General features: G+C 36.9%; 1 protein-coding gene across 8 annotated transcripts in view; it reads right to left on the bottom strand.

The window, feature by feature from the left end:
* Positions 1-22,074, bottom strand: part of TAX1BP1 (Tax1 binding protein 1) — a 53,443-nt gene extending 31,369 nt beyond the window's left edge. For all 8 annotated transcript variants that reach the window (XM_045587214.1, XM_045587215.1, XM_036453894.2 and 5 more), the window contains exons 1-7: positions 21,916-22,074; positions 15,702-15,867; positions 12,154-12,256; positions 8,983-9,170; positions 4,818-4,976; positions 3,744-3,892; positions 3,559-3,649 (exon numbers count right to left, since the gene is read on the bottom strand). In XM_045587214.1, the coding sequence (XP_045443170.1) occupies positions 3,559-3,649; positions 3,744-3,892; positions 4,818-4,976; positions 8,983-9,170; positions 12,154-12,256; positions 15,702-15,860 (849 nt within the window). In that variant the 5' untranslated portion in view covers positions 15,861-15,867; positions 21,916-22,074. The remainder of the gene's footprint in view (positions 1-3,558; positions 3,650-3,743; positions 3,893-4,817; positions 4,977-8,982; positions 9,171-12,153; positions 12,257-15,701; positions 15,868-21,915) is intronic.
* Positions 22,075-23,588: the final 1,514 nt, after the last annotated feature.

Raw genomic sequence — 23,588 nt, 5'->3', positions numbered from 1 at the left:
TAGATACACATCAAAACTACTTTCCACTATAGAGTACCAGAGATATGCCCTAGCTGGTTTGGCTCAATGGATAGAGCATTGGACTGAAAGATTCCAGGTTCGATTCCAGTCAAGAGCACATGCCTGGGTTGTGGGCTCAGTCCCCAATAGGGGATGTGCAGGAGGCAGCCGATCCATGATTCTCTCTCATTATTGATGTTTCTCTCTCTCCCTCTCCTTTCCTCTCTATGATCAATTTAAAAATATTTTTAAAAAGAATGCCAGAGCCGAAACTGGTTTGGCTCAGTGGTGGAGCGTCGGTCTGCGGACTGAAGGGTCCCAGGTTCAATTCCAGTCAAGGGCATGTACCTTGGTTGTGGGCACATCCCCGGTAGGGGGTGTGCAAGAGGCAGCTGGTCAATGTTTCTCTCTCATTGACATTTCTAGCTCTCTATCTCCCTTCCTCTCTGTAAAAAAATCAATAAAATAAATAAATAAAAGAATGCCAGAGATAAATGAATTAACATATTTGTTGCACTTTACTCTCTAAATGTATGGAATGCTGAAATACTAATTTGTTTTCAAGGAAAGAATATAAATCTGGGTTCATCACCCTTCAGAGTGATGCCAAGATCTTTGAGCATCACTTTGAAAACATTACCTAATTTTCATAATTATCAGCTCATGAGAGTGATCCATTTCTCTAAATTCTTATAGGACAAGGATGGGTTATATGATCCAATAAGGGTTAGGAGTGAGATAAAAGGAATCTCTCTGGTATTCACATGTACAATCTGAATGGGAAATTCTAAGGTTGAGAGTACAGTTGGTTAGAACCAAAAGCTGTGGATTCAATTCCAAGTCAGGGTACATACCTAGATTGCTGGTTCTGGGGTGCGGTAGGGGGGCAACCAATACATTATTTTTCCTCACATCAATGTTCTTTGTCTTTCTCTCTCCCTCAAAAATCAATAAAAAGAGCATATAGTAAGTCTTCTCAAAATCAGTAAATAAACTCTCCATTCCAAAATAACAACAAAAGTCCCACAGACAGGAATTAAATACTGTTCAGACCACTCGGGGGCGAGGGGAGGGGGGTTGAGGGGAGAGTGTACTTAAGTGAAAATTTCTATGTGACTATGACCCCAACTTCTATGCTTATAGAAACCAAAGATATGAGAACACTGAAAAGAATAAATGCTTAAGATATCTCAGTCTTGCCCTTCCTTCCTCCCTGCCAGATCTTTTGCAAATAACTTGTCATTCAGGTGTACAAAGTCTTTGCAGAAAGAAGAAAAAATAAGTGATAATGTAAAGGATAAATAATTGAGAGTAGAAAAGAAAAATAAACGCTGGATTTACCCTAAAATGTGATTGCTAACCCTCTATAAAATGCCAAAAGTGCTGTTCTCAGAATAGAAGAGAAAAATGTGTGGAAAAGTGTCAGATTTAGAGATACATTACCCTCTTTCCAAATTAAGTCACCCTAATTATCATTACACAGTTTTACTTCTCAATACTAAATAGTATGCCTTTAGGATTCATTTTTATTTATTACTATATTAAAATGAAGACATAGATATTCTATTAATCTTATTATCTCCCACTATGCTAACAGAAAAACAACATGGAAAACATTTAATTATCCAGAGAAATAGTGCCCAGGACTCTTCCTGGCAACAAAACTGAAACATTCTCACTGAAATTCATAACAACATTAAGTAAAAAATTATTTACAGGTGCCAAATTTTCATTTAATTAAAAAATGCATTATAACTTCAAAGCAAACTTCATTTGAAGGTAGTTTGCAAAAACATCATATAAGTAGTAATCCAACTGCATCAATTCTTCCTCTACATAATTGTATTGTTTCCCTTTTTACATAATCTTGTTCAAAAAACAAACATTATTAAGCACTTTTTCTTAAAGGGTTGTCACAAAATCATTTACTAGTGAATCAACTACTTTTCTTACTATTTTGAAAGTGATGTATCTACACATATGCATGCTCCTACTCAGGGAAGTTGTTGAATTGTCGTAAGTAGAATGGGTTTTAACAAATAACATGCAAAACATCCCTAATCGTGTTCTGCTCAATATTTTTATCTTAAAAAAATACACTGCTCAGCTGGCGTGGCTTAATGATTGAGCGTCGACCTATAAACCAGGAGGTCACAGTTTGATTCCTGGTACGGGCACAACCCGGGTTGTACCTGGATCCATAGTGTGGAGCATGCAGGAGGCAGCCAATCAATGATTATCTCTCGTTTATGTTTCTCTTTCTCTCCCTCTCCCATCCTCTGTGAAATCTTTAAAAATATAACTAAAAAAAAGCAAAACCCACCAAAAATAAGTAGGTTCTCAATACAAATTTGTGACTCTCAAATACTGACTATATGCAGTGCTATGCTTTTATCTTTAATCAAATACGTGTACTGTACTTTTCTCACTGAATATATCTAATCTAATCTCTTGATTATGTATATCCGGATCTGAATAATACTGACAACTCAAATTGTTCTTAAAACTCCTCTGAAACTACTGTCAGAAACTGTTTATGAGTCATTTGCACCTACATTACTGACAATTTAACTATTTCAGAATCACTTACAAAGAAAAGAAAAAAATATATAAAAGGTGAAGATTTATCATCAGTAAGCATATCCTCTGTAAAATGACACTCCCTGAAGATTATTCCAAAATTCAAACTCTAAAACATGACAATCATCACTGAAATAATGTTTTCTATAAGGTATATAAGTTCTTAAATGGCAAAAATCATTGGTTATATAAATTCTGATAAGTATTGTTACCATTAAGCCTCTTTGACTTATTATACATTACCTGCTAAGTATCTAAAATACCAGCAAATTGCCTGGCAAGAGTGACTCAGTCGTCCTATGCACCAAAAAGGTTGTCGGTTCAATTCTCATTCAAGGCACATGGGTTCAGTCCACAATGGGGGCATATATGGAAGTCAACCAATAGATGTTCTCTCTCACATGAATATGTATTTGTTTGTCTGTCTGTCTGTCTCTCTCTCTCTGAGCATGTCCTCAGGTGAGGTTTTAAAAAAAAATTCATTTCCTAAAATTTAACTTTTATGAACTATACAAAATGAAGTAGAAAATACAACCCCAAATCCTTTAACTCCTCTCTTCAAGACTTAGAGCCTAATTCCCCTCTCCTTGAGTGTCGGCTGGACCAAGTGGCTTGCTTCAGTGTACAACTTTGAAGCCTAGCTCATTAAATGAAGTGACTTCCTCCTTGCTCTCTCCTGGAAGCTAGCTGCCATGTTGTAAAGACATTCAAGCAGCCACTGAAGAGGCCACATAGCAAGAAACTGAAGGGCCTCCTGCCAGAAGTCATGGGAGTGAGCCACTTTGGCAGCAGAACCTGCAGTTCCAAGAGCCATACAGTGACTGCAGCCCAAGCCAACATCCTGAACTGCAACTACACAAGAGCCTGAGCTGTCAGGACTCAGCTAAGCTGCTCCCAATTCCCAACCACTAAGTAAGTTTTAGAGTAATTTTCTTGTACAGCAATAGGTAAGTAACAGAAATGAAAAGAATAAATTACCTTGTAAAGTTCCTTCTCATCTTTTTCTGTCTTCAACTGATACTCAAGTTGGTCTCTTTCACACTGTGCCTTCCTGAGTTTGTCCTTTAAACTGGGATAAGGTAATGTAACATTAATATAGACAAAATAATTTTGTTGTAACATTTTTAGAACATAAAGATATCATTTCAAAGTGTCAGAAATACCTGTCTAATTCAGTTTCTTTTTCAATTGATTTATTTGTCACTAACAGAATATCTTCCTCAAGCTTGACAGCTTTGGATGTAGCATAATTGTATCTTCTCTTAAGTTCCTCATTTTCCATTTTTAAATTTTCTGATACTTCAGTAAGTTCCTAAGAACAATAAAGTATTACAAGAAACATAATTAGTATGATAAAATATGCATCTTACAGAAATCTATGTATTCTTAAATTTTAATCTCACATTTGTCCCCTCAAAGTTTATAACATAAGACTAAAAACTAAACCAGAAATTGTAACATATTCAACTCTACCTATACTAAATTAATTTTTTTTTGCATTTTCATACACTCTTGTTGATTTCACTAACTTCTCCACCAGAGGGCAGCAACGAAAATGAGAAAAAAAATTTTTAATTAGTCACTCTTTTTTTACATAGCACTTTTCAATGTTATCCCAATGACAAATCGTGTTTCATACTACCAAGGTTAACACTCACTTTTTCCTTCCATTTTTTTTTCACCTACTAATTAAAATCTATTTGTATATCTAATGAAACCACATTGTTAAATACTTATACTTCTTTTTTCTTAACTTAAGAAATTGTGCCAATATTAGTTTTATGATAATTTATAGAATTTCTCACATCAAAGATTTCAAATTTTGTCTAATACTACATCTCATTTCACTGAATTCCGCTTTTTGGAAAAGTAATTTACTACTTTATTCTATTTTCCCTTATTTAGTGTTTATCATTCCTAATTGTATTTCCAAGCCCTCCCCTCAAAAATCAATCAAATACTCTACATTTAAATATAAAGCATCTAGAAATAGTTGTCAGGCACTATGTCATCAAGCCTGGTACTAAAAATCCAAAATTTTAATAATTTACAACATAAAAAAAGTTGTGACAGAAGGTTGATAGAAACTGATGTTTTTGTATAAATATCTGTACAAATGCTATTGTTTTTCAACACAGGGTTTTTTCACTCACTTTAATTGGTTCAGTTCTTGTAAAAAGTGGGTTTCAGGCAATATATTATATCAACTCATATTAGTTACATAAGACTTAACTAACCTTTTTCTCTGCTTGCAACTGGTCACATCTCTCTTTTTCATGGTTAAGTTCTCTTTCCATCCTTTCAATTTGTTCTCGAAGTTGTGTTGTTTCTTTTTCCAGAACGGCAAGTAATTTTAACAGTTCTTCTTTTTCTTTCATGGTTTTTTCCATTTTCAACTGTAAAACAAAAAAAAACTCAAACTGGGTTTTTTGATTTTTTTTTAAATAATCCTATAATGTTACAAATTGATTTCCCACTTCAAAAAAATAATAGACATTCACAGAAAGAATTTTTACATAGTACTTCATATCAAATAGCCTTATTTAGCATTCAGATAGAAAAGTTCATGAATCAAAAGTTCATAAAGCTTCCTTTGGTTTGGCAAAGAAGAAGAAAAATTAAAAATACAACTAAGGAATTTTATTATGATGTTTCCTACTGATCACTTTTCAAGTCAGTACTAAAAATAAGGCATAAAATTTCATAAATGACTTAACTCTATGTATATCTTAAGTAATAATTTGGAAGAAAATGTATATCTCTTCCTGAATGCAAATTATGGGAAATCGTTGAATCTATTAAGAACTTTACTATGTTACATAAGGCCTTCACCTGTGGGATTACTATTAAAGATAGGGTTCTTTAAATAAGGTATTATGGATTAATTTTTGATATGTGATGCCTTGTATTTCGCTAAATTAAAATTTTATAAATAAATGCAAGTTTTAAGACTAAAATATGGACATTAAAATTATATTAATTATTGTGGAAACACTAATAGTTACTCTGTACAGGAAATCTAAACTCTAATATTCTAAAAAATTGCTGAATTAAGGGACCTAAAATAGTAGTAACTAAAATGGTTAACACTTCTCTTACAGGCAGACATCACTGACTCTAATAGGAGAAGAATGTATATTCAGAGGAGGCATTGTATACATTTAGCTAAAATAAAATGACCTGGCCGACGTGACTCAGTGGTTGAGCATCAACCTGTAAACCAGGAGGTTACTATTCAATTCTGGTCAGGGCACATGCCCAAGTTGTGGGCTCAATCCCCAGTGTGGGGTGTGCAGGAAGCAGCCAGTAATGATTCTCTCCCATCACTGATGTTTCTATCTCTTTCTCCCTTTCTTTCTTACATCAATAAAAATGTATTTAAAAAACAACAATAAATAAATAAATAAAACATATGGCCACAATAGATCCTAAGTCAGTTTTCCAGGGTCATGGACCCAAACTAATTAAAGTCTAAAATGATTTTTATGAAAGTTGAATGGGTATAAGTTTTTAGAATGGCCCTTCTACCTCATTCATCACACCAAATGAAAGTGACAGGAGTAAATATCCTCAAAAGAAAACACTTTATTTATTCACTGAACTTCTTTCATACTTTGCCTATTTTATTTTTTAATGACTTTTGGCTCTAAACTTTCTCATAGCTTAAAATATAGACACATCTTGATATGCTGCAAGAGGAATATTATAAAAGAACCACTTTTCCGCAGTGATTCATTTAATTGGCACATAAATTTAAATTAAATTAAAATGTATACAAGTCAAATTCCTGCCCCCAATTCTGTATTGTGATATCTTTCAAGCACATAGCAGTTAAAAATTTTACAATGAATACACATATACCCATCATCTAAATTCACTAATATTTTGCCATTTTAATTTTATTTCCCTTTATATTCAGTACTTAATTTTATTTATGTAATTTTGGAGGAGGGGAACTAAACCATTTGAAACAAAATTGCACATACTTCACCCCTAAGTACTGAGAGCAAGCATCTCCTAATAGAGCAAGCATTTCCTAATAAGAACTATTTCCTATTTAATCTCTACCATTATAATAGTTAAGAAAATTAGTAATTTTTTAAAAAACTCCAGTTAAGATTCACACACTGAAGCATTATATTTCATCTATCACTTTTAATGTCAATAGTACCCTAGACCTGTGGTCGGCAAACTGTGGCTCACAAGCCACATGCGGCTCTTTGGCCCCTTGAGTGTGGTTCTTCCACAAAATACCACGGCCTGGGTGAGTCCATTTTGAAGAAGTGGCATTAGAAGAAGTTTAAGTTTAAAAAATTTGGCTCTAAAAAGAAATTTCAATCGTTGTACTATTGATATTTGGCTCTGTTGACTAATTAGTGAGTTTGCTGACCACTGCAGACAATGTCTCACATATCTATTATTTTTGTGCAGTTTTAGATAAAATCATTAAAGATGTTGCTAAAGGTGAAAATTTAAGACTTGTCTAAAACTTGGTCAGGATATAAAAACATTTTATCTCATAAATAATTCCCTAAAAGACAGCAATTTCCATTTCTTTATGAAGTAAGAAGTAGTGAAATAAATTGTATGGTGTCCCAATTTACTTAGAAAAAGTGCACAACAGATGTACGTGCCAAAATGCCCCTTCTTCTGTTAGCGGCCCTGAAGTCAGGGTGGTCTAACAAGTATTCAAAAAGCTGCAATGTAAACTAACTGCATTCTTCTTAAGAGCCGGGCTTGTTTCAGCATCTTTGACTAGCATTCAAATACCAGGCTAAAAACCTTGATCATCAGGCAGTTGTCAACACAAAATGTTTTAGTCAGCCTATAAAAGTTACTACATTTCTTTATTTAAGATAAGAGAAGAATTTCTGGAAGGGGGAAGGGTAGATATGGAAGAATTCACACACAAAAAAAGAAAAAAAGAAAGTATTTTATCTATAACCTCTTTTTTCTCTAATCTCAGTTTATTAAGGTAAATAAGATAAAATCAAAGTCATAAAATATTTATATATGAAAAGCTCATCTGACTATAAAGAAAGGCAATGAATGACCTGTCACTAAATGTGAAACTAAAAAGTATGCTGAACCAATTAAAGAAGCTGTTTTTCACAGCAACAAAATGTAACATTCTAGTACTTAGGTTTAGGTAAAAATATTGAGAAATATCTTGAAAGAATATTGTTCTGTTTTCTTCTTCAGTAACTACTAAAAATTAAGACATAAGGCATTATTAGTATATTTCTATTGGAGCCAATGCAATGACTCCAAATATTCCATTTTAAAAAATAGTAAGAAGCTTTTCACTTTTTTTTTCAGTTACGGTTAATCCAAGCTCATTCATTTGATCAGATGACAAGGGAAAATAAATCATTCTAAAAATGTTCCCTTTAAACCTTGAGACTGGGATGCTTCCCGATTCATTGCCAAAACTTGGGACAGAGCATGCTCGTATGTAGTACAATAAAATAAAGTTCACATTCAACAACAGATTTATTGCTGTACACTACTTTCCCTCCAGCTTCACCTTCCAAATCTCTACCAGGCTACACTTAACGGATTAGCCCACCACCAAAAAAAGGTTGGGGATTAGGAAGTACCGTATTTTTCGGACCATAAGACGCACCAGTTTTTAGAGAAGGGAAATGAAGAAAAAAAGATTCTGAAACAAATAGTGTCCTAAAATATTTTATGAGCATTAAAACCCAACATCACAGTCAAAAACACATGTAATCAACCCTGTAAAGTAAACAGCAGCATTTAGAACCATTTTAGAGCCGGGCAAGCACACAGATACCACACAGAGCCGGGCAAGTAAAAAAACTTTTTTTTTAAAGTATATGTGTAGGCTATATTTGGACCATAAGACGCAGGGACTTTTTCCCCCCACTTCTGGGGGGAAAAAAGTGCGTCTTATGGTCCGAAAAATACGGTATTGGGAAAGCTAGAGGTCTCAATTCTCTAATAGTTATTTATTGTACATCTACTATACACAAAACACTTCCAGAGCCTAGAGACTGCCCTGCCACAGTAAAATCAATAATCTAGCTGTGATAAAAATACTTTTTAAAGTTTTTCAAAAATACACTAAGTTATACATATATATATGCATAACCCAAGGTCACAGACAATAGGGTGGTGAAGGCCAGAGGTGGGGGTTGGCAGTGAGCTGGAAGGAGTTAATGGGGGAAGTAGAGGGGCATATGTGATATCTTCAATAATAAAGATTTTTAAAAGGAAAAAAAACACAGTATTTTTCAATTATTTTCGTTTAAAAGCATCTGCTTTTTAGGTTTTACACTTGCATAATCAAAGAATTCTTAAAATGACAATTAACCTGTGTTCTTACATGCTCTGTTTTTAAAATTATCTATGAATCACTAACTCACTGTTGGTACTAACCTCAAGAAGGCCAGCTTTTGTGGTCACCACCAACATGTCAGAATTTCCTTCATCCTCCATAGTAAGCAACTCTTCAACTGGAGAAGCAGCTCGAAACTGGAAAGGTGTGCTTGCTCCACGAATTTCACCCTTATGGGTAACGTAACAGAACTGATAAAATTCTCCATCATCATTTGGAAGGTAATAGCCTAAGAAAGTTAACCAAAAATTATTAAATGTCCTATTATTAAGTGTTACTATAACAATACTTGTCACCTCCTCTCATTCCTGACCCTGTTTCTAGGCATTTAGGATATATCTTTCTTCTTATTTTCCATAAATTAAAATTAGACTTTTCGTCCCTTAACATGCCCAAATTTTTCTATCTTGGGTCTAAGCTTTTATTCCCAGAATATCCTTTTCCCAAATCTTCACTAGAACAAAACTAAGTCATCTGGGAGATGTCAAATATGTCGTTTCCAAGGAAGAGAGGCTGGAGGAGGAGCAAGGGAAAAACAAGCATGAAAATCTAGGAGGATTATTAGGGGCGAGAACATGCCATTTAAAGAAATTTTCCCTCAATTCATTACATGTAAAAGGGAAACATTAAGAAAAGGAATATGCTACATGCATAAACTGTGTAACAGCAGAAAAGAGGATGAGGTCCACTGATGCGGTAGAACAAAAAAGCTTTGCAACTACTACACAGGTTTTATTCCAGAATTCCAGCTCTACCACTATTATTTACTTAACCTCCCTACGCCCCAGAGCCTCCAAGCCATCTATCTCAGAGTTTCAAAGTATCTACAGATAATGTATTTATACCATCTAGGCCACTAATGTATAGTCACTATTGGTGTCTTCTTTCTTCAATTCAATTGTTACCTTCTCTCTTAAATTTTGCTGGATTATCCTAGTTCAAAACTAATTTACCTCCCCTCCAAAACTCCCCTAGTATTTTTTTACATTAAGAAAAACAACTTCCACAGTATACCTTATATTACCATACATTATACACATGCTTTATATCCTATATCAAGACCTCAGAAATATTGAGGGCAGATTTAAAATAAAAAAATTCAGGAATCCCCTAGAATGACCTGTAAAAAGGAAGCATTAAATGATTATGAAAGAAACCTACAAAAAAATGAATATATTCACCTTGTCTTACTATTACTCAGAAATCTGTACTAATCACTATGGCTATTATTCTTCCATATCTTAAAATTTTCAGTCTCGCCGAAACCGGTTTGGCTCAATGGATAGAGCATCGGCTTGGGGACTGAAAGGTCCCGGGTTCGATTCCGGTCAAGGGCGTGTACCTTGGTTGCGGGCATATCCCCAGTAGGGGGTGTGCAAGAGGCAGCTGATCGATGACTCTCTCATTGGTGTTTCTAACTCTCTATCTCTCTCCCTTCCTCTCTGTACAAATCAATAAAAATATATTTTAAAAAAAAATTACCTTTAAAAATAAAAATAAAAAAAAATAAAAAATAAAATTTTCAGTCTTATTCTTATGATATCTATCTAGTTCATTTGATTTCATTCTTTAAAAAATAGCTGGCCTCTCTCTTTAGAAATAAGAAGGGCAGAGAAAAATACAAGGTAAGCCAAGAACATCTTTTGGTGCTTGAAAAAAAGAAGTAAGTCCTTTAAAAAGAACTGAGAAATGAAGGGAATGTAAAAAACACACAGGAACTCTCCTGATGGGAGTTACGTAGGATCAAAAAAAGCTAAGATAATTTAGAGGGGGAAAAAATGATAGTATTACTTTATTCCATAGAATAAAATAAATATCCATGAGTCCATGGTGAAGAGGACTTTTCCTAACATAATTCCGATTAACAAATATATGAGAATAGAGTATCACTAGACAAATACAACAATAATTATTGTAAGCAAGATTTAGTAATGTATACTAAAATGGTGGGTATAAGTTCAAAGAGAAACAAGATTATTTCCTTAGTCTCAAAGTAACTCCCCTAAAACAGTCACTGATTACAAAGGAAAAACTACTGCCTCTACAGTGGAAAAATCCAGCAGACACCACCTTAACCAAATGATCAAGATTAGCATCACCAGTAATAAGATATATGGGTATAGTGCTCCCTGATACAATACACTGAAAAGGATACAATATTAATTCCATAGTATTCTTTCTGAAAATGTATAACCTCAGTGCAATTATGACAGAGCATAGTACAAACCCAAAATAAGAAACATTTTATGGAAAAATAATCCTACCTAATAAATGGGTAATATGCAAATTGTCACTCCATCACAAAGATGGTGGCACCTGGTCCTCTCAGCCTCGCAGGCAGCATGAGTAGCCTGGCAGAATGCTTGCTTCATCGCCGCAGCAAGCATTCCACTCCAGCCACGGAGGCCTCTGGGCCACGGGCACAGAGCAGTGGGGAGGGGGAGGTGTGTGTGTTAGGGGCACGCCTGTGTCTTCGCCCTGGCGATGAGGCAAGCGTTCCGTGCCAGCTGCGGAGAGCCTCTGGGCAGCAGGCGCGGAGCAGCCAGGCTCTGCAGCGAGCTACTGCGCACAGATTCATGCACAGGGCTACTAATACAAGAATAAACTGTTCGCATACTTACTACTGTAAACCTACTCTTGCCCATCCTTGTCTTTTTTTTCACCTCTAATCCTATCTGATATGAAAAAAATCGTAGTATGCAAATTGTCCCCTCAACTGGAGTTCAACCAGGGGTGGGCTGGCCAGGGAAAAGGAGGGAGGCCTCAGCTGGTGGCAGCAGGTAGCTGGGGGTAGGGGGAAGGCACTGACCAGTAGCCGGCAGCCACTAGGGACCCTGCCAGTTCATGAATTTCATGCTCTAGGCCTATAGTTTGTTATCTTATTCTAACATGTGTAATAGCATTGTTTTCTCATTTGGGAAAAAGAACATCAAAAGTAAAGAACTGAAAAATCATCTCTCTTCAATGGAAGTTAACAAGCAAAAACCTTTATAATGTCTACATAAAGTATCATGTGACCTATGTTTAAAATAGGTACTAGGTTTCTATTTGCCAACAGATATTTACACTATGACTTTTGGTAAACAAAAGATACTAATTAATTCAATTGTGGTATGCTGGCTATGTCTTAGTAGACAATTACAATGGGTACATCATTTTTAATAGCAATAAAATACCTAATTTCATCCAGCTCTGCAGTTTTCAGTTCTTACCTTGAAATGCTAATACACAATTTACAGTTGATCCTTCTACATAATTTTCAGGCATAGGGGACCATAAAAATGTATAATAATCGCGAGCAGTACTCCATCCAACCTATAGGGGGGGAAATGGAGATTATTAGAAAGTAGTTTAATATTAGAGTGCTATCTTATAGCATGTTTTTTGCTTCATCCTAAAGTTAAGACATGGGTTAATATGCTTACAAATCATAATATTTTAACCAGCATGTCAGATTTTATGGGTTTTTATTAAGCTATAACGTAATGCTATAAAAATCTATATAAATCAAACAGTAGAGTTTCTACTATGTATTAAAATGCAATTTGATATCCAATTTCTCAAGGAAATCTTAGTATCAAATATTATAAAAACTTTTATTTTGCTTAAAAATTGAATTCATTAAACAGGTTTTATAAACATTATTTTATGCTTCAAAGGTAAGTGTTTAATTAGAGCCCTGCCCCTGAAATCCACTAACCTCACACTAATCTTTCACCTTCAGCAAATCCTGCTTGAAGCCAGTTGGTAAATTTTGTAAAAAATTCTTTATTATCAAGATGTTTATATACAATAATAGACGACCTATGTCCTATCTCTGAAACACTTTCAACTTACAACATGTATACATTACATATCTCAGCCTGTATTATCCACATGAATTGTACTGTGTTAAATATGGATTAGAGATGTTTAAAATAGGTACTAGGCCGAAACCGGTTTGGCTCAGTGATAGAGCGTCAGTCTGCGGACTGAAAGGTCCCAGGTTTGATTCCGGTCAAGGGCATGTACATTGGTTGCAGGCACATCCCCGTTAGGGGATGTGCAGGAGGCAGCTGGTCGATGTTTCTCTCTCATAGATGTTTCTAGCTCTCTATCATTCTCTCCTCCTCTCTGTAAAAAATCAATAAAAAGTTATATTAAAAATAAATTAATTAATTAAATAAAATAGGTACTAGGTTTCTATTTGCCAATAATATTACAAGAAATAATACTCCACTGAGTTAGATTATAAGTATATTCTTAATTCCGATTGACCTAAGATTAGAAATTACAGAACATTGAAGCTGGAAAAATTTCAACAATTTTTAGTCTACAAAGAAGTGTTTTCAAACTGTAGGTCACAACTCAATAGAAAGTATATTAATTTACTGGATCATGACATTAACTTTTTAAATTATACAGAATTAGAAAAGTTGCCAAAACCGGTTTGGCTCAGTGGCAGAGCGTCGGTCTGCGGACTGAAAGGTCCCGGGTTCGATTCCGGTCAAGGGCGTGTACATTGGTTGCAGGCACATCCCCAGTAGGGAGTGTGCAAGAGGCAGCTGGTCGATGTTTCTCTCTCATCAATGTTTCTAGCTCTCTATGTCTCTCCCTTCCTCTCTGTAAAAAATCAATAAAATATATATTTAAAAAGAAAAAAGAAAAAAGAAAAGTATCAGAGTACATGGCAGCTAAGTAGTGCTCCATAAAAATCTGTTTCAGATGTATTTGCAAGCACCTTTGTTTGCTAGGTCACATCGCAGATTTGTTTATGTGTGTCAGGGTCAAAATGTTTGAAAGACATTATAATTTTCATCTTTTTACAGATGAGAAGGAAGTTTAAAGAATCTGGGATGTGATTTACCTCACCTATGTAAGGCTCAAGTTTTTCCCCTTGGAACTACTAGAAGATTAAATTAGTTAATGAATATAAAAGCAGCACTTAGCAAAGTGCCTGACCATGGTGAGCACTCCTTAAGCGGTAATTTTTGTTAAGCACAGTGTATAGGAAATAGGTCAGATTACCGGAAAACACTTACTAGTTATGACTTCAAATAAATTACTTCTGTTTCCCCCTCTTTAAAATGGAGATAATGATAATCTCAAAGGGTTGTGTGTGTATTAAATAAAATAATCCCTGTAAGCACTTAGCACAGTACCTAGCACATCAGTGATTATTACATGTTATCATATTAGTTCAAAGAAGACTGCTAGAGACAGTGAACTGACTCTACAGTTCTGTTCATATCCCGTAGTGCTTCTCTACCATCTCCTGACAACATTTTGAACAATGGAACAGTTAAAGTTACCTGTGACTGTCAGAATGTATTGCTCCTAAGAGCCACACTTTAACTCAGTTATAATATCTACAGTAGAAAGGAACCAAAACAATGGATGTTTCACATGGTTTAGTTTGGGGAAGTACAATAGTACTGGCATCATTCTACTAATGCAATAGTGAAATAAGAGCAAAAAGGTAATTAAGCAAGGGTAACATGGAAGAAAAAGAAAATCTTTAAGATTAACCTGTTAGAAAAACATATTTTCTTATATAAGAAGTATTGCTCTTTAAAAAAATAAAGTACTGCCCATAAAGGAAATTGAGAGGGAGTGTAAAAAAGATCAGAAGGACATCAAGGTTGCCTAGCTAACAAAGATATTAATAAACTCTAGAGAAACACTGAGAGAAAGAAAAACATTAGGGTGAAGAGAGCATACAAAGAATACCTTTAAAGAGAGAGGGAGGAGAGGGAGATACCAAGGCCCAGGGGGGCACTATTTTGTGGGGAGGAGGTAAAGGAAGATAGACACAATAGGAAAGGCACTGAAAATATATTTGCTGGTTATATGTGTACAAAAATGTAAAACCTACAAAGAAGTATAAAAAATGAGCCTATGAATTTTTAAATCTAGAAAAATATATACCAAGCTTAACTACAAGCTATTTCTGGGGAAGGTGGGGCTACAATGGATAGAGCCATTCACTCTCTTTTTATATACTGTAGTTTTCAAAATCCTATTATCAAAAGAGTAAAAGGTCCTTTCTTTTTAAAAGAAAAATACAGCAAAAATGCCACATAATATGAGGAGGATGCAATGCTGATTCTTAGACAGAAATATCACAAACAGCATAAATGTCCCACCATGAGGTAAAATGTTTCAAAGCTCTATTAATAAGAAAGTGGTTATAATTGTTAAGTAAAAAAAAATCAGAAAATAAGAAAGGTCATGCAGTCTATTCCACACATCACCCTACAAAACTATAATTACAAAGACTTCCCACTGTCAGTACTGAAGGTCGTCCTTTTGGCAGAATGAAGCTTAATTCCAGCCTTATCTTACACCACTTAAGTCAAGCTTTCTTCTAGTTAAAATTACTCATTCTCATAAACATTCTCATCTCTGTGCCTTTACTTATACCATCTTCCTGCCAGGAATGTCCTTTCCTCAATCTCATTACCTGCTCTATTCTCATTTTTTCAGGCTAGAAATGGAGACAATGGAAAAAGAAAACAAAGATTCTCAAAATTTTTTCACATGACCTTAAGTGAAGCCAAACCTTTTGATCATAGACAACAAAGCCTGGATTCAAGTTTCCAACATTTGTTGTATACTATCCCACTACTAAATACAAAATGTTTACATTTACAAATGTAAATGTTTTATATCTGACGTTACAAAAAATGACCCTGAATGTAGAGTGAAGATAGAGCAAGTAAAGCTTAAAAGAAAGTAGAGTGTACCCAGATGGAAGAAATATGAAAGAAGTTTTTCTTACCTTGAATATACCAACCCAATCTTTTGGATGTGGATGGATATATGGAGTTAAGGTATAATGACATTCTAGATGTGCATTAGGAAGGTAACTCTTGGCCACATTTTGAAAGATGACATGGGCAAAATTGGAAGTCTGTGGGACTTCTTGAAAGGATGTCATTGTGAATCTGAAACAAGTAAATCACACAAGTTGAATGATACCCAACTAAGAAAAACTTTAATCTTCAGAAAATGTATCATTAAATGCAACTTATATGGATATTTACATTGTCATTGTTTAAAACATATGTACTTTTTAATAGTCACTCCTCCTTAAGAATGTGATTAAATATAAAAACACAAACTGGGAAATAAAGAATTTCCAATATGACTCAGAAAGTTACATGGGGGTTAAAAAGCTTTTAAACCAAAATAAAAAACAATCAACTTTCTTGAAAAGCCTAGCTCTTTGCTTCTTTTGCGCCAAGAGCTTCTATGTTGGACCTTTGAACTTCATTATTTTCCTCCCTAACCTGACCCTACCATCTCTCTCCTAGGTTTTTGGCTCCTATAACAGATGCTAATCTCTCAGTGCCTGCATTCCTCACTCATGTTTGTGATCCCCTGGCTACACATAAGAATCTTTAGGGGCCTTAAGAAAATAATAAAACCCACAAAAGACAATGACTTCTGGAAGTGGGACCTGGGTGTGGGCATGGGTATGTGAACTGTTTTTTTGTTTTGTTTTTAGCATCTTTCTCAAGTAATCTTAATCCTGTATGTGATTAGGACAAAGAATTACTACTTAGACTCTGACCTAACCCAACAACCTAAATTGTCACTGCCATCGCTCACTCATTTCCACTGATACCTAAACCCCAGACTGTCTTCTTCGGCCTCTGGTACAAGATTGTTCAGATATCTCAAACCGTGTAAAATCTCAGCTGGTCTACTTAAAATAGCTCAGCCTATCTGTTCCTCTCTACCTATACCAATTCTACCCTTTCACCTTTCATTCTGGGTTCAATAATCCTACCCTGACTTCCAGTATTCATTTTTTCTTCCCATTACATTCCACATAGTTACTGATAAAAAAATAAACATATTATTTTACATCAAATACAAACTGTAGAAATCTATAATGAATTCAATAAATGCTCACTGGCTTAGTGAACACCAAGCACTGGATAGCAGATGAAGGTTAAAAGACTACAAAAATCTACAGATCCAAATGTTTTCTGTGCTATACTTTTGGGGGGACGGGGATAACTATTCCTTATAGTGCTTGCTATTTCAAAATAAGTGTTTGTTATTTCAAAGCCTTAAAAAAATTTTGCTAACCAAATTTATCTCATTTACTTCACTAATCAATGAAGTTTCTACATAGCAAGAACAACAGTAAGACTCTACTAATATTTTAATAATTTTAATAATTATTATTTAATAATTAATGAATTTAATAATTCATTATTAAAATACTAAGGCAAATTTTTGCTGACCTGTTTAAAATATTAAGGCAAATTTTTAAGGCTTTGAAATAACAAGCACTTTCTTTGTGTGTCTTCTCTGGTTCTGTTATAAGTAATGCTTTACTGAAACAACATATTAGCTATCCCATAAAGAGACGGTCAATCCCGAACCTGAAAGCCACTAATAGAATACCAGGCTGGTTGTCTGTTAAGACTCCACTTGTGGTTTGCCAGAATTAGGAGCTAAAGAGTGTTCCCTAGCTATCTCTGCACTAACAAGAAGGTTCTATTACCAGCAATCTATTTCACAGAAACATTTAACTATTAATACTCCCCAGCTGATAACCCAAAAGCTTCAGGAAAATAAAATCGCACTTATAAACACTGGAACCCTGCCTGAAATAACTAAAGAGTTCCATTACTTTCTCTGTGAATTGTAATCTTGAACTAATCTGGGTTTAGGGGGATGACCTGATGCTAATGAAGTCATTTATGATAATCTCTTTTCAAGTTAGTGGTTTCATAAAAAATAAAAAAAACCCATTCAGATTCCAGTTTGAAAAAAATGTTCATTACTGGTAAGATACCACTAAGAAAAACTATAACTGAATCAATCAAATAAATTTCTGATACAACAACTACCTAAATGAGGCAAGTGAATCAATAATATTTTTTCTATGAAAAGACTGAATATTTAAGTTTCTTTGAGGAAGATATTCAGTAAGGAGAAAATAAGGCTAGCTTAGAACGAGTTACCTGTTTTTAATTAGAAGCGATATAAAAATAACTTTTTTTCTTAAAACTTAACACATTTCATAAAGTAAACCAAATCAGCAAAGCTGTATTTGTTATAAAGCAAGGCAGCCAAACTTTTGACCTCAAGTACAATAGTGATTTAAAATTCCATAATCCAACCTTACACTTTTACTTCACTGAACATTTTCAAGGTTAAAAAATGGCATAAAGTATACATATATGTACTTAGATATGCTTATAATGCATTCAAGAGGGATTAAAAAGTAGCATACAGTTAACAGTCTTTATTCATGAAGGATATCAATAAAGACTGTTATCTGTATGGTGAGTACTTTTTAACTATACTGACTGAATTTACTTTTAACTATACTGACTGAATTTTTACCAGTATATATAAATGTATTTTCATGCTTTAAATAAATATATAAGCATCAAATTTCATTTTAAACCCTCCCCCAAATTCAAGTTTCTAATACAAAACCCTAACATCAGACTTTAAATACACTCATGATGCCTATAAACCTGAAGAGTAAAATAATTTGTGATCATCCTATTAATAATCTTCATTAATCTCTCTCCAACACCCATTCAAAAAATTTCAATGTGATTACAACTTTAGACGTTTTATTAGTCATCCCACTCTTGTTACCACCTTACTTTTAAAAATTAAATTCCAATATCTTCTAGTCACAAAAAAGTTAAGGATAAATGTAATCTATACATAATTACAACATGAATCGACCTATTTTAAATAGTATAATGAAAATTTCTAATTCCTATAGTTGTTTCACTCCTCACACAGATAAGAGAGAATGAAATGATATGCAAACTTATTAAAATGTTGAAATTCACTGAGAATACCAATATAGCAAGATGATTCTAATTAATACACTATGCATGCTCACACATGCACACACACACATACACACACACACACACCACCCAGTGGAAAAATAATGTGCAAAATCACTGCATCACCTTGTGGTAATGCTTGGGAAGTGTAACTTCATTAACATACTGGGAAAAAGAACAAACTGCATCCATCCTCAGCTGGAGAGGAAATAGGGCCACTGTCCACAAGGGGAAGTGGAAGCAGCTTTACCAATGCCCAATGTTTCTTCCCCTCCCCGTTCTCTAAAGCGCATCTCAAGAAACATGGGTACATTAAGATGCAAACCAAGGTTAAGTAAACATTTCCCCAAATTAAAGGGCCAGACACACTTAACTGGAAACAAAAAAATGCTGTCTGCAGTGCCCTCTTCCAGGTTTCCTAATATAGTCTGTATATCTCTAGCGTTCCTTTACATGTGTAATAGTATGAAGTTCATACTGTAAAGTGTTTGGCCAATTTTGTTACTTTAGGAATTGATGAATATTTAAGGAAAAGGGTAAATAATATGCAATGGGCATTCTGTTAACTAAAATAAATTTGGGGAAATGGCAGGACTTAAATATTATCTTTACTTCTTCCTCTTGGAACTTTTTCAAGCCCCAAACAGAGCTTAGTATTTTTCCCAGTGGCTCCTGATACTCAATTTATTTGACTAGCCCCCCAAAAATGTAAACATTAGTCAAGTAAAGAAAATAGACAATATTAAAAAACTTCTATGCATTAAATATACAGAATCAAATTAAGCTTTTTAAATAAATATTTTTTTACATAATTTTCCAGTTTTAACAATTAGAATTCAAGAATAAGGTAATTTTGTTTTGTGTGATATGATGATTGTATTTTGTTCAAAGTTCTTACCACTTAAACAGTAGACTAATTATAAGTGAAATACTCTTATGTCTTGGCTTTTATTTTAAAACTCAATGAGGGAAAAATGTTTGAGAAAGGCAATAAAACAAGATTAGCAAAACAGTGGTTCTTTTTACTTTGTACTCTTGTGTATGTTTGGAATTTTCCATAATAAAAGTAAAACCACAGCAAATAAAAATTAGTAGTGAAAATGCATTACAAGTAGTGGTTGACAAACTTAGCAAAGTTATTTTTTAAATCTTCAGTTAAAAATATATAAAATTTATTATTACCCCCAAACTTCAGTCCTATAGGACACACAAATATATGAAGGATAAAATATCTGACATTCTACTCGTTTCCAATTATTCATATATAACTTAAACAAAGACTAGCAGCTAGTTCACACCAGAAAAATATTATTAGCATTCTTTCTCGGAGGCAGAAAAGCCAGCAATCTGTTAATTTACACTCTGCCAGGGATATACTCCAGAACCCTTTACAGGTGAGTACTCTGCTCAGGGGTCACTGACATCACTTTTTACTATTTTAGATTGTTTTAAATGTTGGAGTTTAAAAAGCTACGATCATGCCCCGTATATACTAGAGGGGGGAGTTTGTTTGTTTGTTTTCTCTTCTATTACGGATTTATTTGAGGCAAAATAGACTAAAAGCCAGATGTTCCTCCAGCCAAAATTTTACTTAATAGTATGCAAATTGCAAAAGGATACAATCCAATAAGCTGCACCTGAGATAATCCCCCCAGAGTATAGAAAAAAGTAGTTAGGATCTTTCATAATTATTTAACAACATTAAAAAAGTTGAAACTTAAAATTCCAACATACCTGTAATTTTGTTAAGGAAAAGGTATTTACTTGGTTAATTCTAATACATAAATGGCTGAGGCCATAATTGTAAACAGAAGTGTACAATTTTAAAAAATATGATCAATTTTTTTAAACTTAAAAAAATTGCAATAAAATGTTCTCTAAAATTGCAAAAAAACAAAACACCCCAACCCCAAAAAAACAAAACACCCCAACCCCAGAAAAACACCCCAACCTCGTCTCTAATGGAATCAAGTAATCCTTCAAGAAACCAAATTCACCCTGGCTAAGAACAAAACAAAGGCCTTCTCTACACCCGAATGGCACCGGGGGGCAACTAACCCATGTTTAGATAAACTGGTTAATCAAGTAATCTCTTTACATGCTTTTGGAAGTGAGCCCCAAAACTATAATCAGTAACTGTCCGTGCGCGGTTTGTAGAAAAACCTTGCCGTCAGCAGAAAGCAGTGTTGGAAAATTAAATTTTTTTTCTATCTAAATCCCCGACTTAATAGGAAGACCTAAGACCTAATAGATGTAGAAGGTCAAATGCCACCGTGTTTTCAAACAAAGCTACTATGACTAGGGTAATATATGCTTATCAACACACACACACACACACACACCCGTTTTCCCCGAGGAGGAGCGCACACTCCCGACGCGTCCACACACTGCGGCCCAGCGGGGTGTCGGGCGGACCGGAAGGAGAGTTGCGAAATCAACCCCAGTTGCCCCAGCAAAGAAAGACGTGACTCTTCCCCCAGGAGATCAGGTAAGTTCCCGGTGACTCTCCCCAGGATCAGTAAGTTCCCGGGGACACTGTGAGGAAGGGCCACGCACAAACAGCGGAGAAAGCGTTATCTAACTCCGCACCCAGCGGCGGCGGAGCCCGGGCTCGGCCCACCCCCTCCCCCCGCCCCGACCGCGGGCGGCGCCGGAGCCCCGCCCCCTCCTCCCCCGCGGCTCCAACCAAAACACCTGGTTCCGTCCGCCCGCACCGGCCACGCCGGGCGTCCTTCGCGGACTCGGCCCGGACGTCTGCCCAGCCTTACCGAGGCCGGCAGCACCCGAGCGCCGCTCACCCGAGCGCCGAGCCCCGGGCGGGCCCGCTTCGGCCCCGGGGGTCCCCCGCGCCGCTCGGCCCCGCCATGGCGCCCGCGTCCCGCACGCTCCCCCGCTCGCTCAGGCCTCCCCGCGGCGTCCCGTGGGGCCGCCTCCCGTCCCTTCGGCCAAACCCGCCGCCAGCCGGGCTCGCCTGTTCCCTGTCACAATCGCGGCCCGCGGGGAAAGGCCGTCCGCGGCGGGGACGGCGTCGTCATTTTGTGCGTCGTCACCACGGAGACCGTTCCCGAGACCCGCCGGGCCGCGGCCGCCCGGAGCGGAGGGGCGTCCCCCGAGCCCCCGAGGCCGCCGCCGGGGCCCGCCGCCGGGCAAAGCGCTTACCCAGGGAGAGGTTCCCGGACAGACGGAGAGTCTTACAGAGGCGCCCGAGCCCGAGCCGCCATCAACCGCCGAACCTCTTCCGCCAGCAATGCCACCGCCAGCGACCGGCCACGCCCCCCTGCGGAGCCCAGAGCCGGCCGCGTCACTTCCGCCCCGGGGCCCGCCCCTTCCGGGCCTCGGGTTGGCAGAGGAGAGGATTCCCCCGCTGGCGTTCCCCCTCGGGTCCTGCCATCCCTCCATTTACCCCAATGGGTCCGAGCCTGCCTTCCCCTCTGCTCTGATCCTCCTCCTCCTCCTCCTCCTCCTCCTCTTCGGCCTCTCGTTTTCGCTCTCAACCCTAGTCCGCAACCAAAGAGGGTCCGCTTGGATGTGCATTTATGACTTTTTAATTTACCGGGAAATTAAGTAAATTTCCGGCAAAGTGGAAAGGATAGCCCAGAGGTATATGGACAATCACCAGGTCATTGCGTGGCTCTTTAAAAAATGTGTCCAAGCCGAAACCGGTTTGGCTCTGGTAGAGCGCCAGCCTGCGGACTGAAGGGTCCCAGGTTGGATTCCAGTCAGGGACATGTACATTGGAGGGGGGTGAGAGGCAGCTGGTCGATGTTTCTAGCTCTCTAGCTCTCTCCCTTCCTCTCTGTAAAAAATCAATAAAATACATTTTTTTTTTTAATCTGTCCAAGCGAATCCTTTCACTTTATGGATCAGAATGTAGTGAGCCATAGAAGTGAAGGAGCGGCCTCAGGGCTAGGGCTGCAACCCCTCAGCCCAAGGCTCTTTCCCAGCCCCTGGTCCAGTCGTGGTCTTTTAATTCTTTTTATTTTTAACTCTATTTTGTTGTTGTTGTTGTTGACACAGTCCTGTTCTTATTTGAGAGGTTTTGTTTTCTATAAAAACCTCAGTGTCTCCTAGGAGCTTTTCAACTCTAGTGCTCTATGATTCTATTTCCTTTTGCCCCACCAGAAGCCTCTTTCTACCTGGATTCTGAATTATCTGCTTTTACTATGTGTTATTTTGTATGTGCAACCTTTGTCCTGTATTCGCTGATCAATTATCTACACTAATAAAAGAGAAAGATGGAAAATGACTGTACCTTCGCAATGCCCACCAGCCAATCAGGAGTGAGTATGCAAACTAGCCCAACAAAGATGGTGGGTTAATTTGCATGGCAGCCGGAGGCATAAGGCAGGCATTCTGCAACACCCCAGCCTCTCAGGGCCTCTGGGCAGCATGGGAAGGTGGAAAGGGGGCTCCAGGCAGGAGCAAAGGCAGAAAGGCAGATCTGGCCAGAGTGAAAGCAGTGCCAATAGCCAGGGGAAGAAAGGCATTTTTGCACTGTCAGGCCCTAATAGCTGGCCAGGCCAAGGGTCTCCACCCATGCATGAATTCGTGCAACAGGCCTCTAGTAACTTATAAAATCACTTGACTATTATACTAGCAGCCCAGTGCATAAAATTTGTAGGTGGCTAGGAGAGGGTTCCTCAGCCCAGCCTGCACCTTTTTGCAGTCCAGGAGTCTCCGGAATGTCCAACTGACAACTTCACCCTGCTCACCAAGGACATCCTTAGTGCTGCCATGGAGGTGGGAGAGGCTCCAGCATGTTAGCCTTCTATTATATAGGATCTTACTTCCCTATAGTAAGCATTGATATTTCTAACTATCCGTTTCTCTTC

The sequence above is a fragment of the Pipistrellus kuhlii genome, unplaced genomic scaffold (genome assembly GCF_014108245.1).
Source record: "Pipistrellus kuhlii isolate mPipKuh1 unplaced genomic scaffold, mPipKuh1.p scaffold_m20_p_26, whole genome shotgun sequence".
Taxonomy (NCBI): domain Eukaryota; kingdom Metazoa; phylum Chordata; class Mammalia; order Chiroptera; family Vespertilionidae; genus Pipistrellus; species Pipistrellus kuhlii.
The sequence above is the reverse complement of the archived record's forward strand: the minus strand, read 5'-3'. Positions and strand labels throughout refer to the sequence as shown.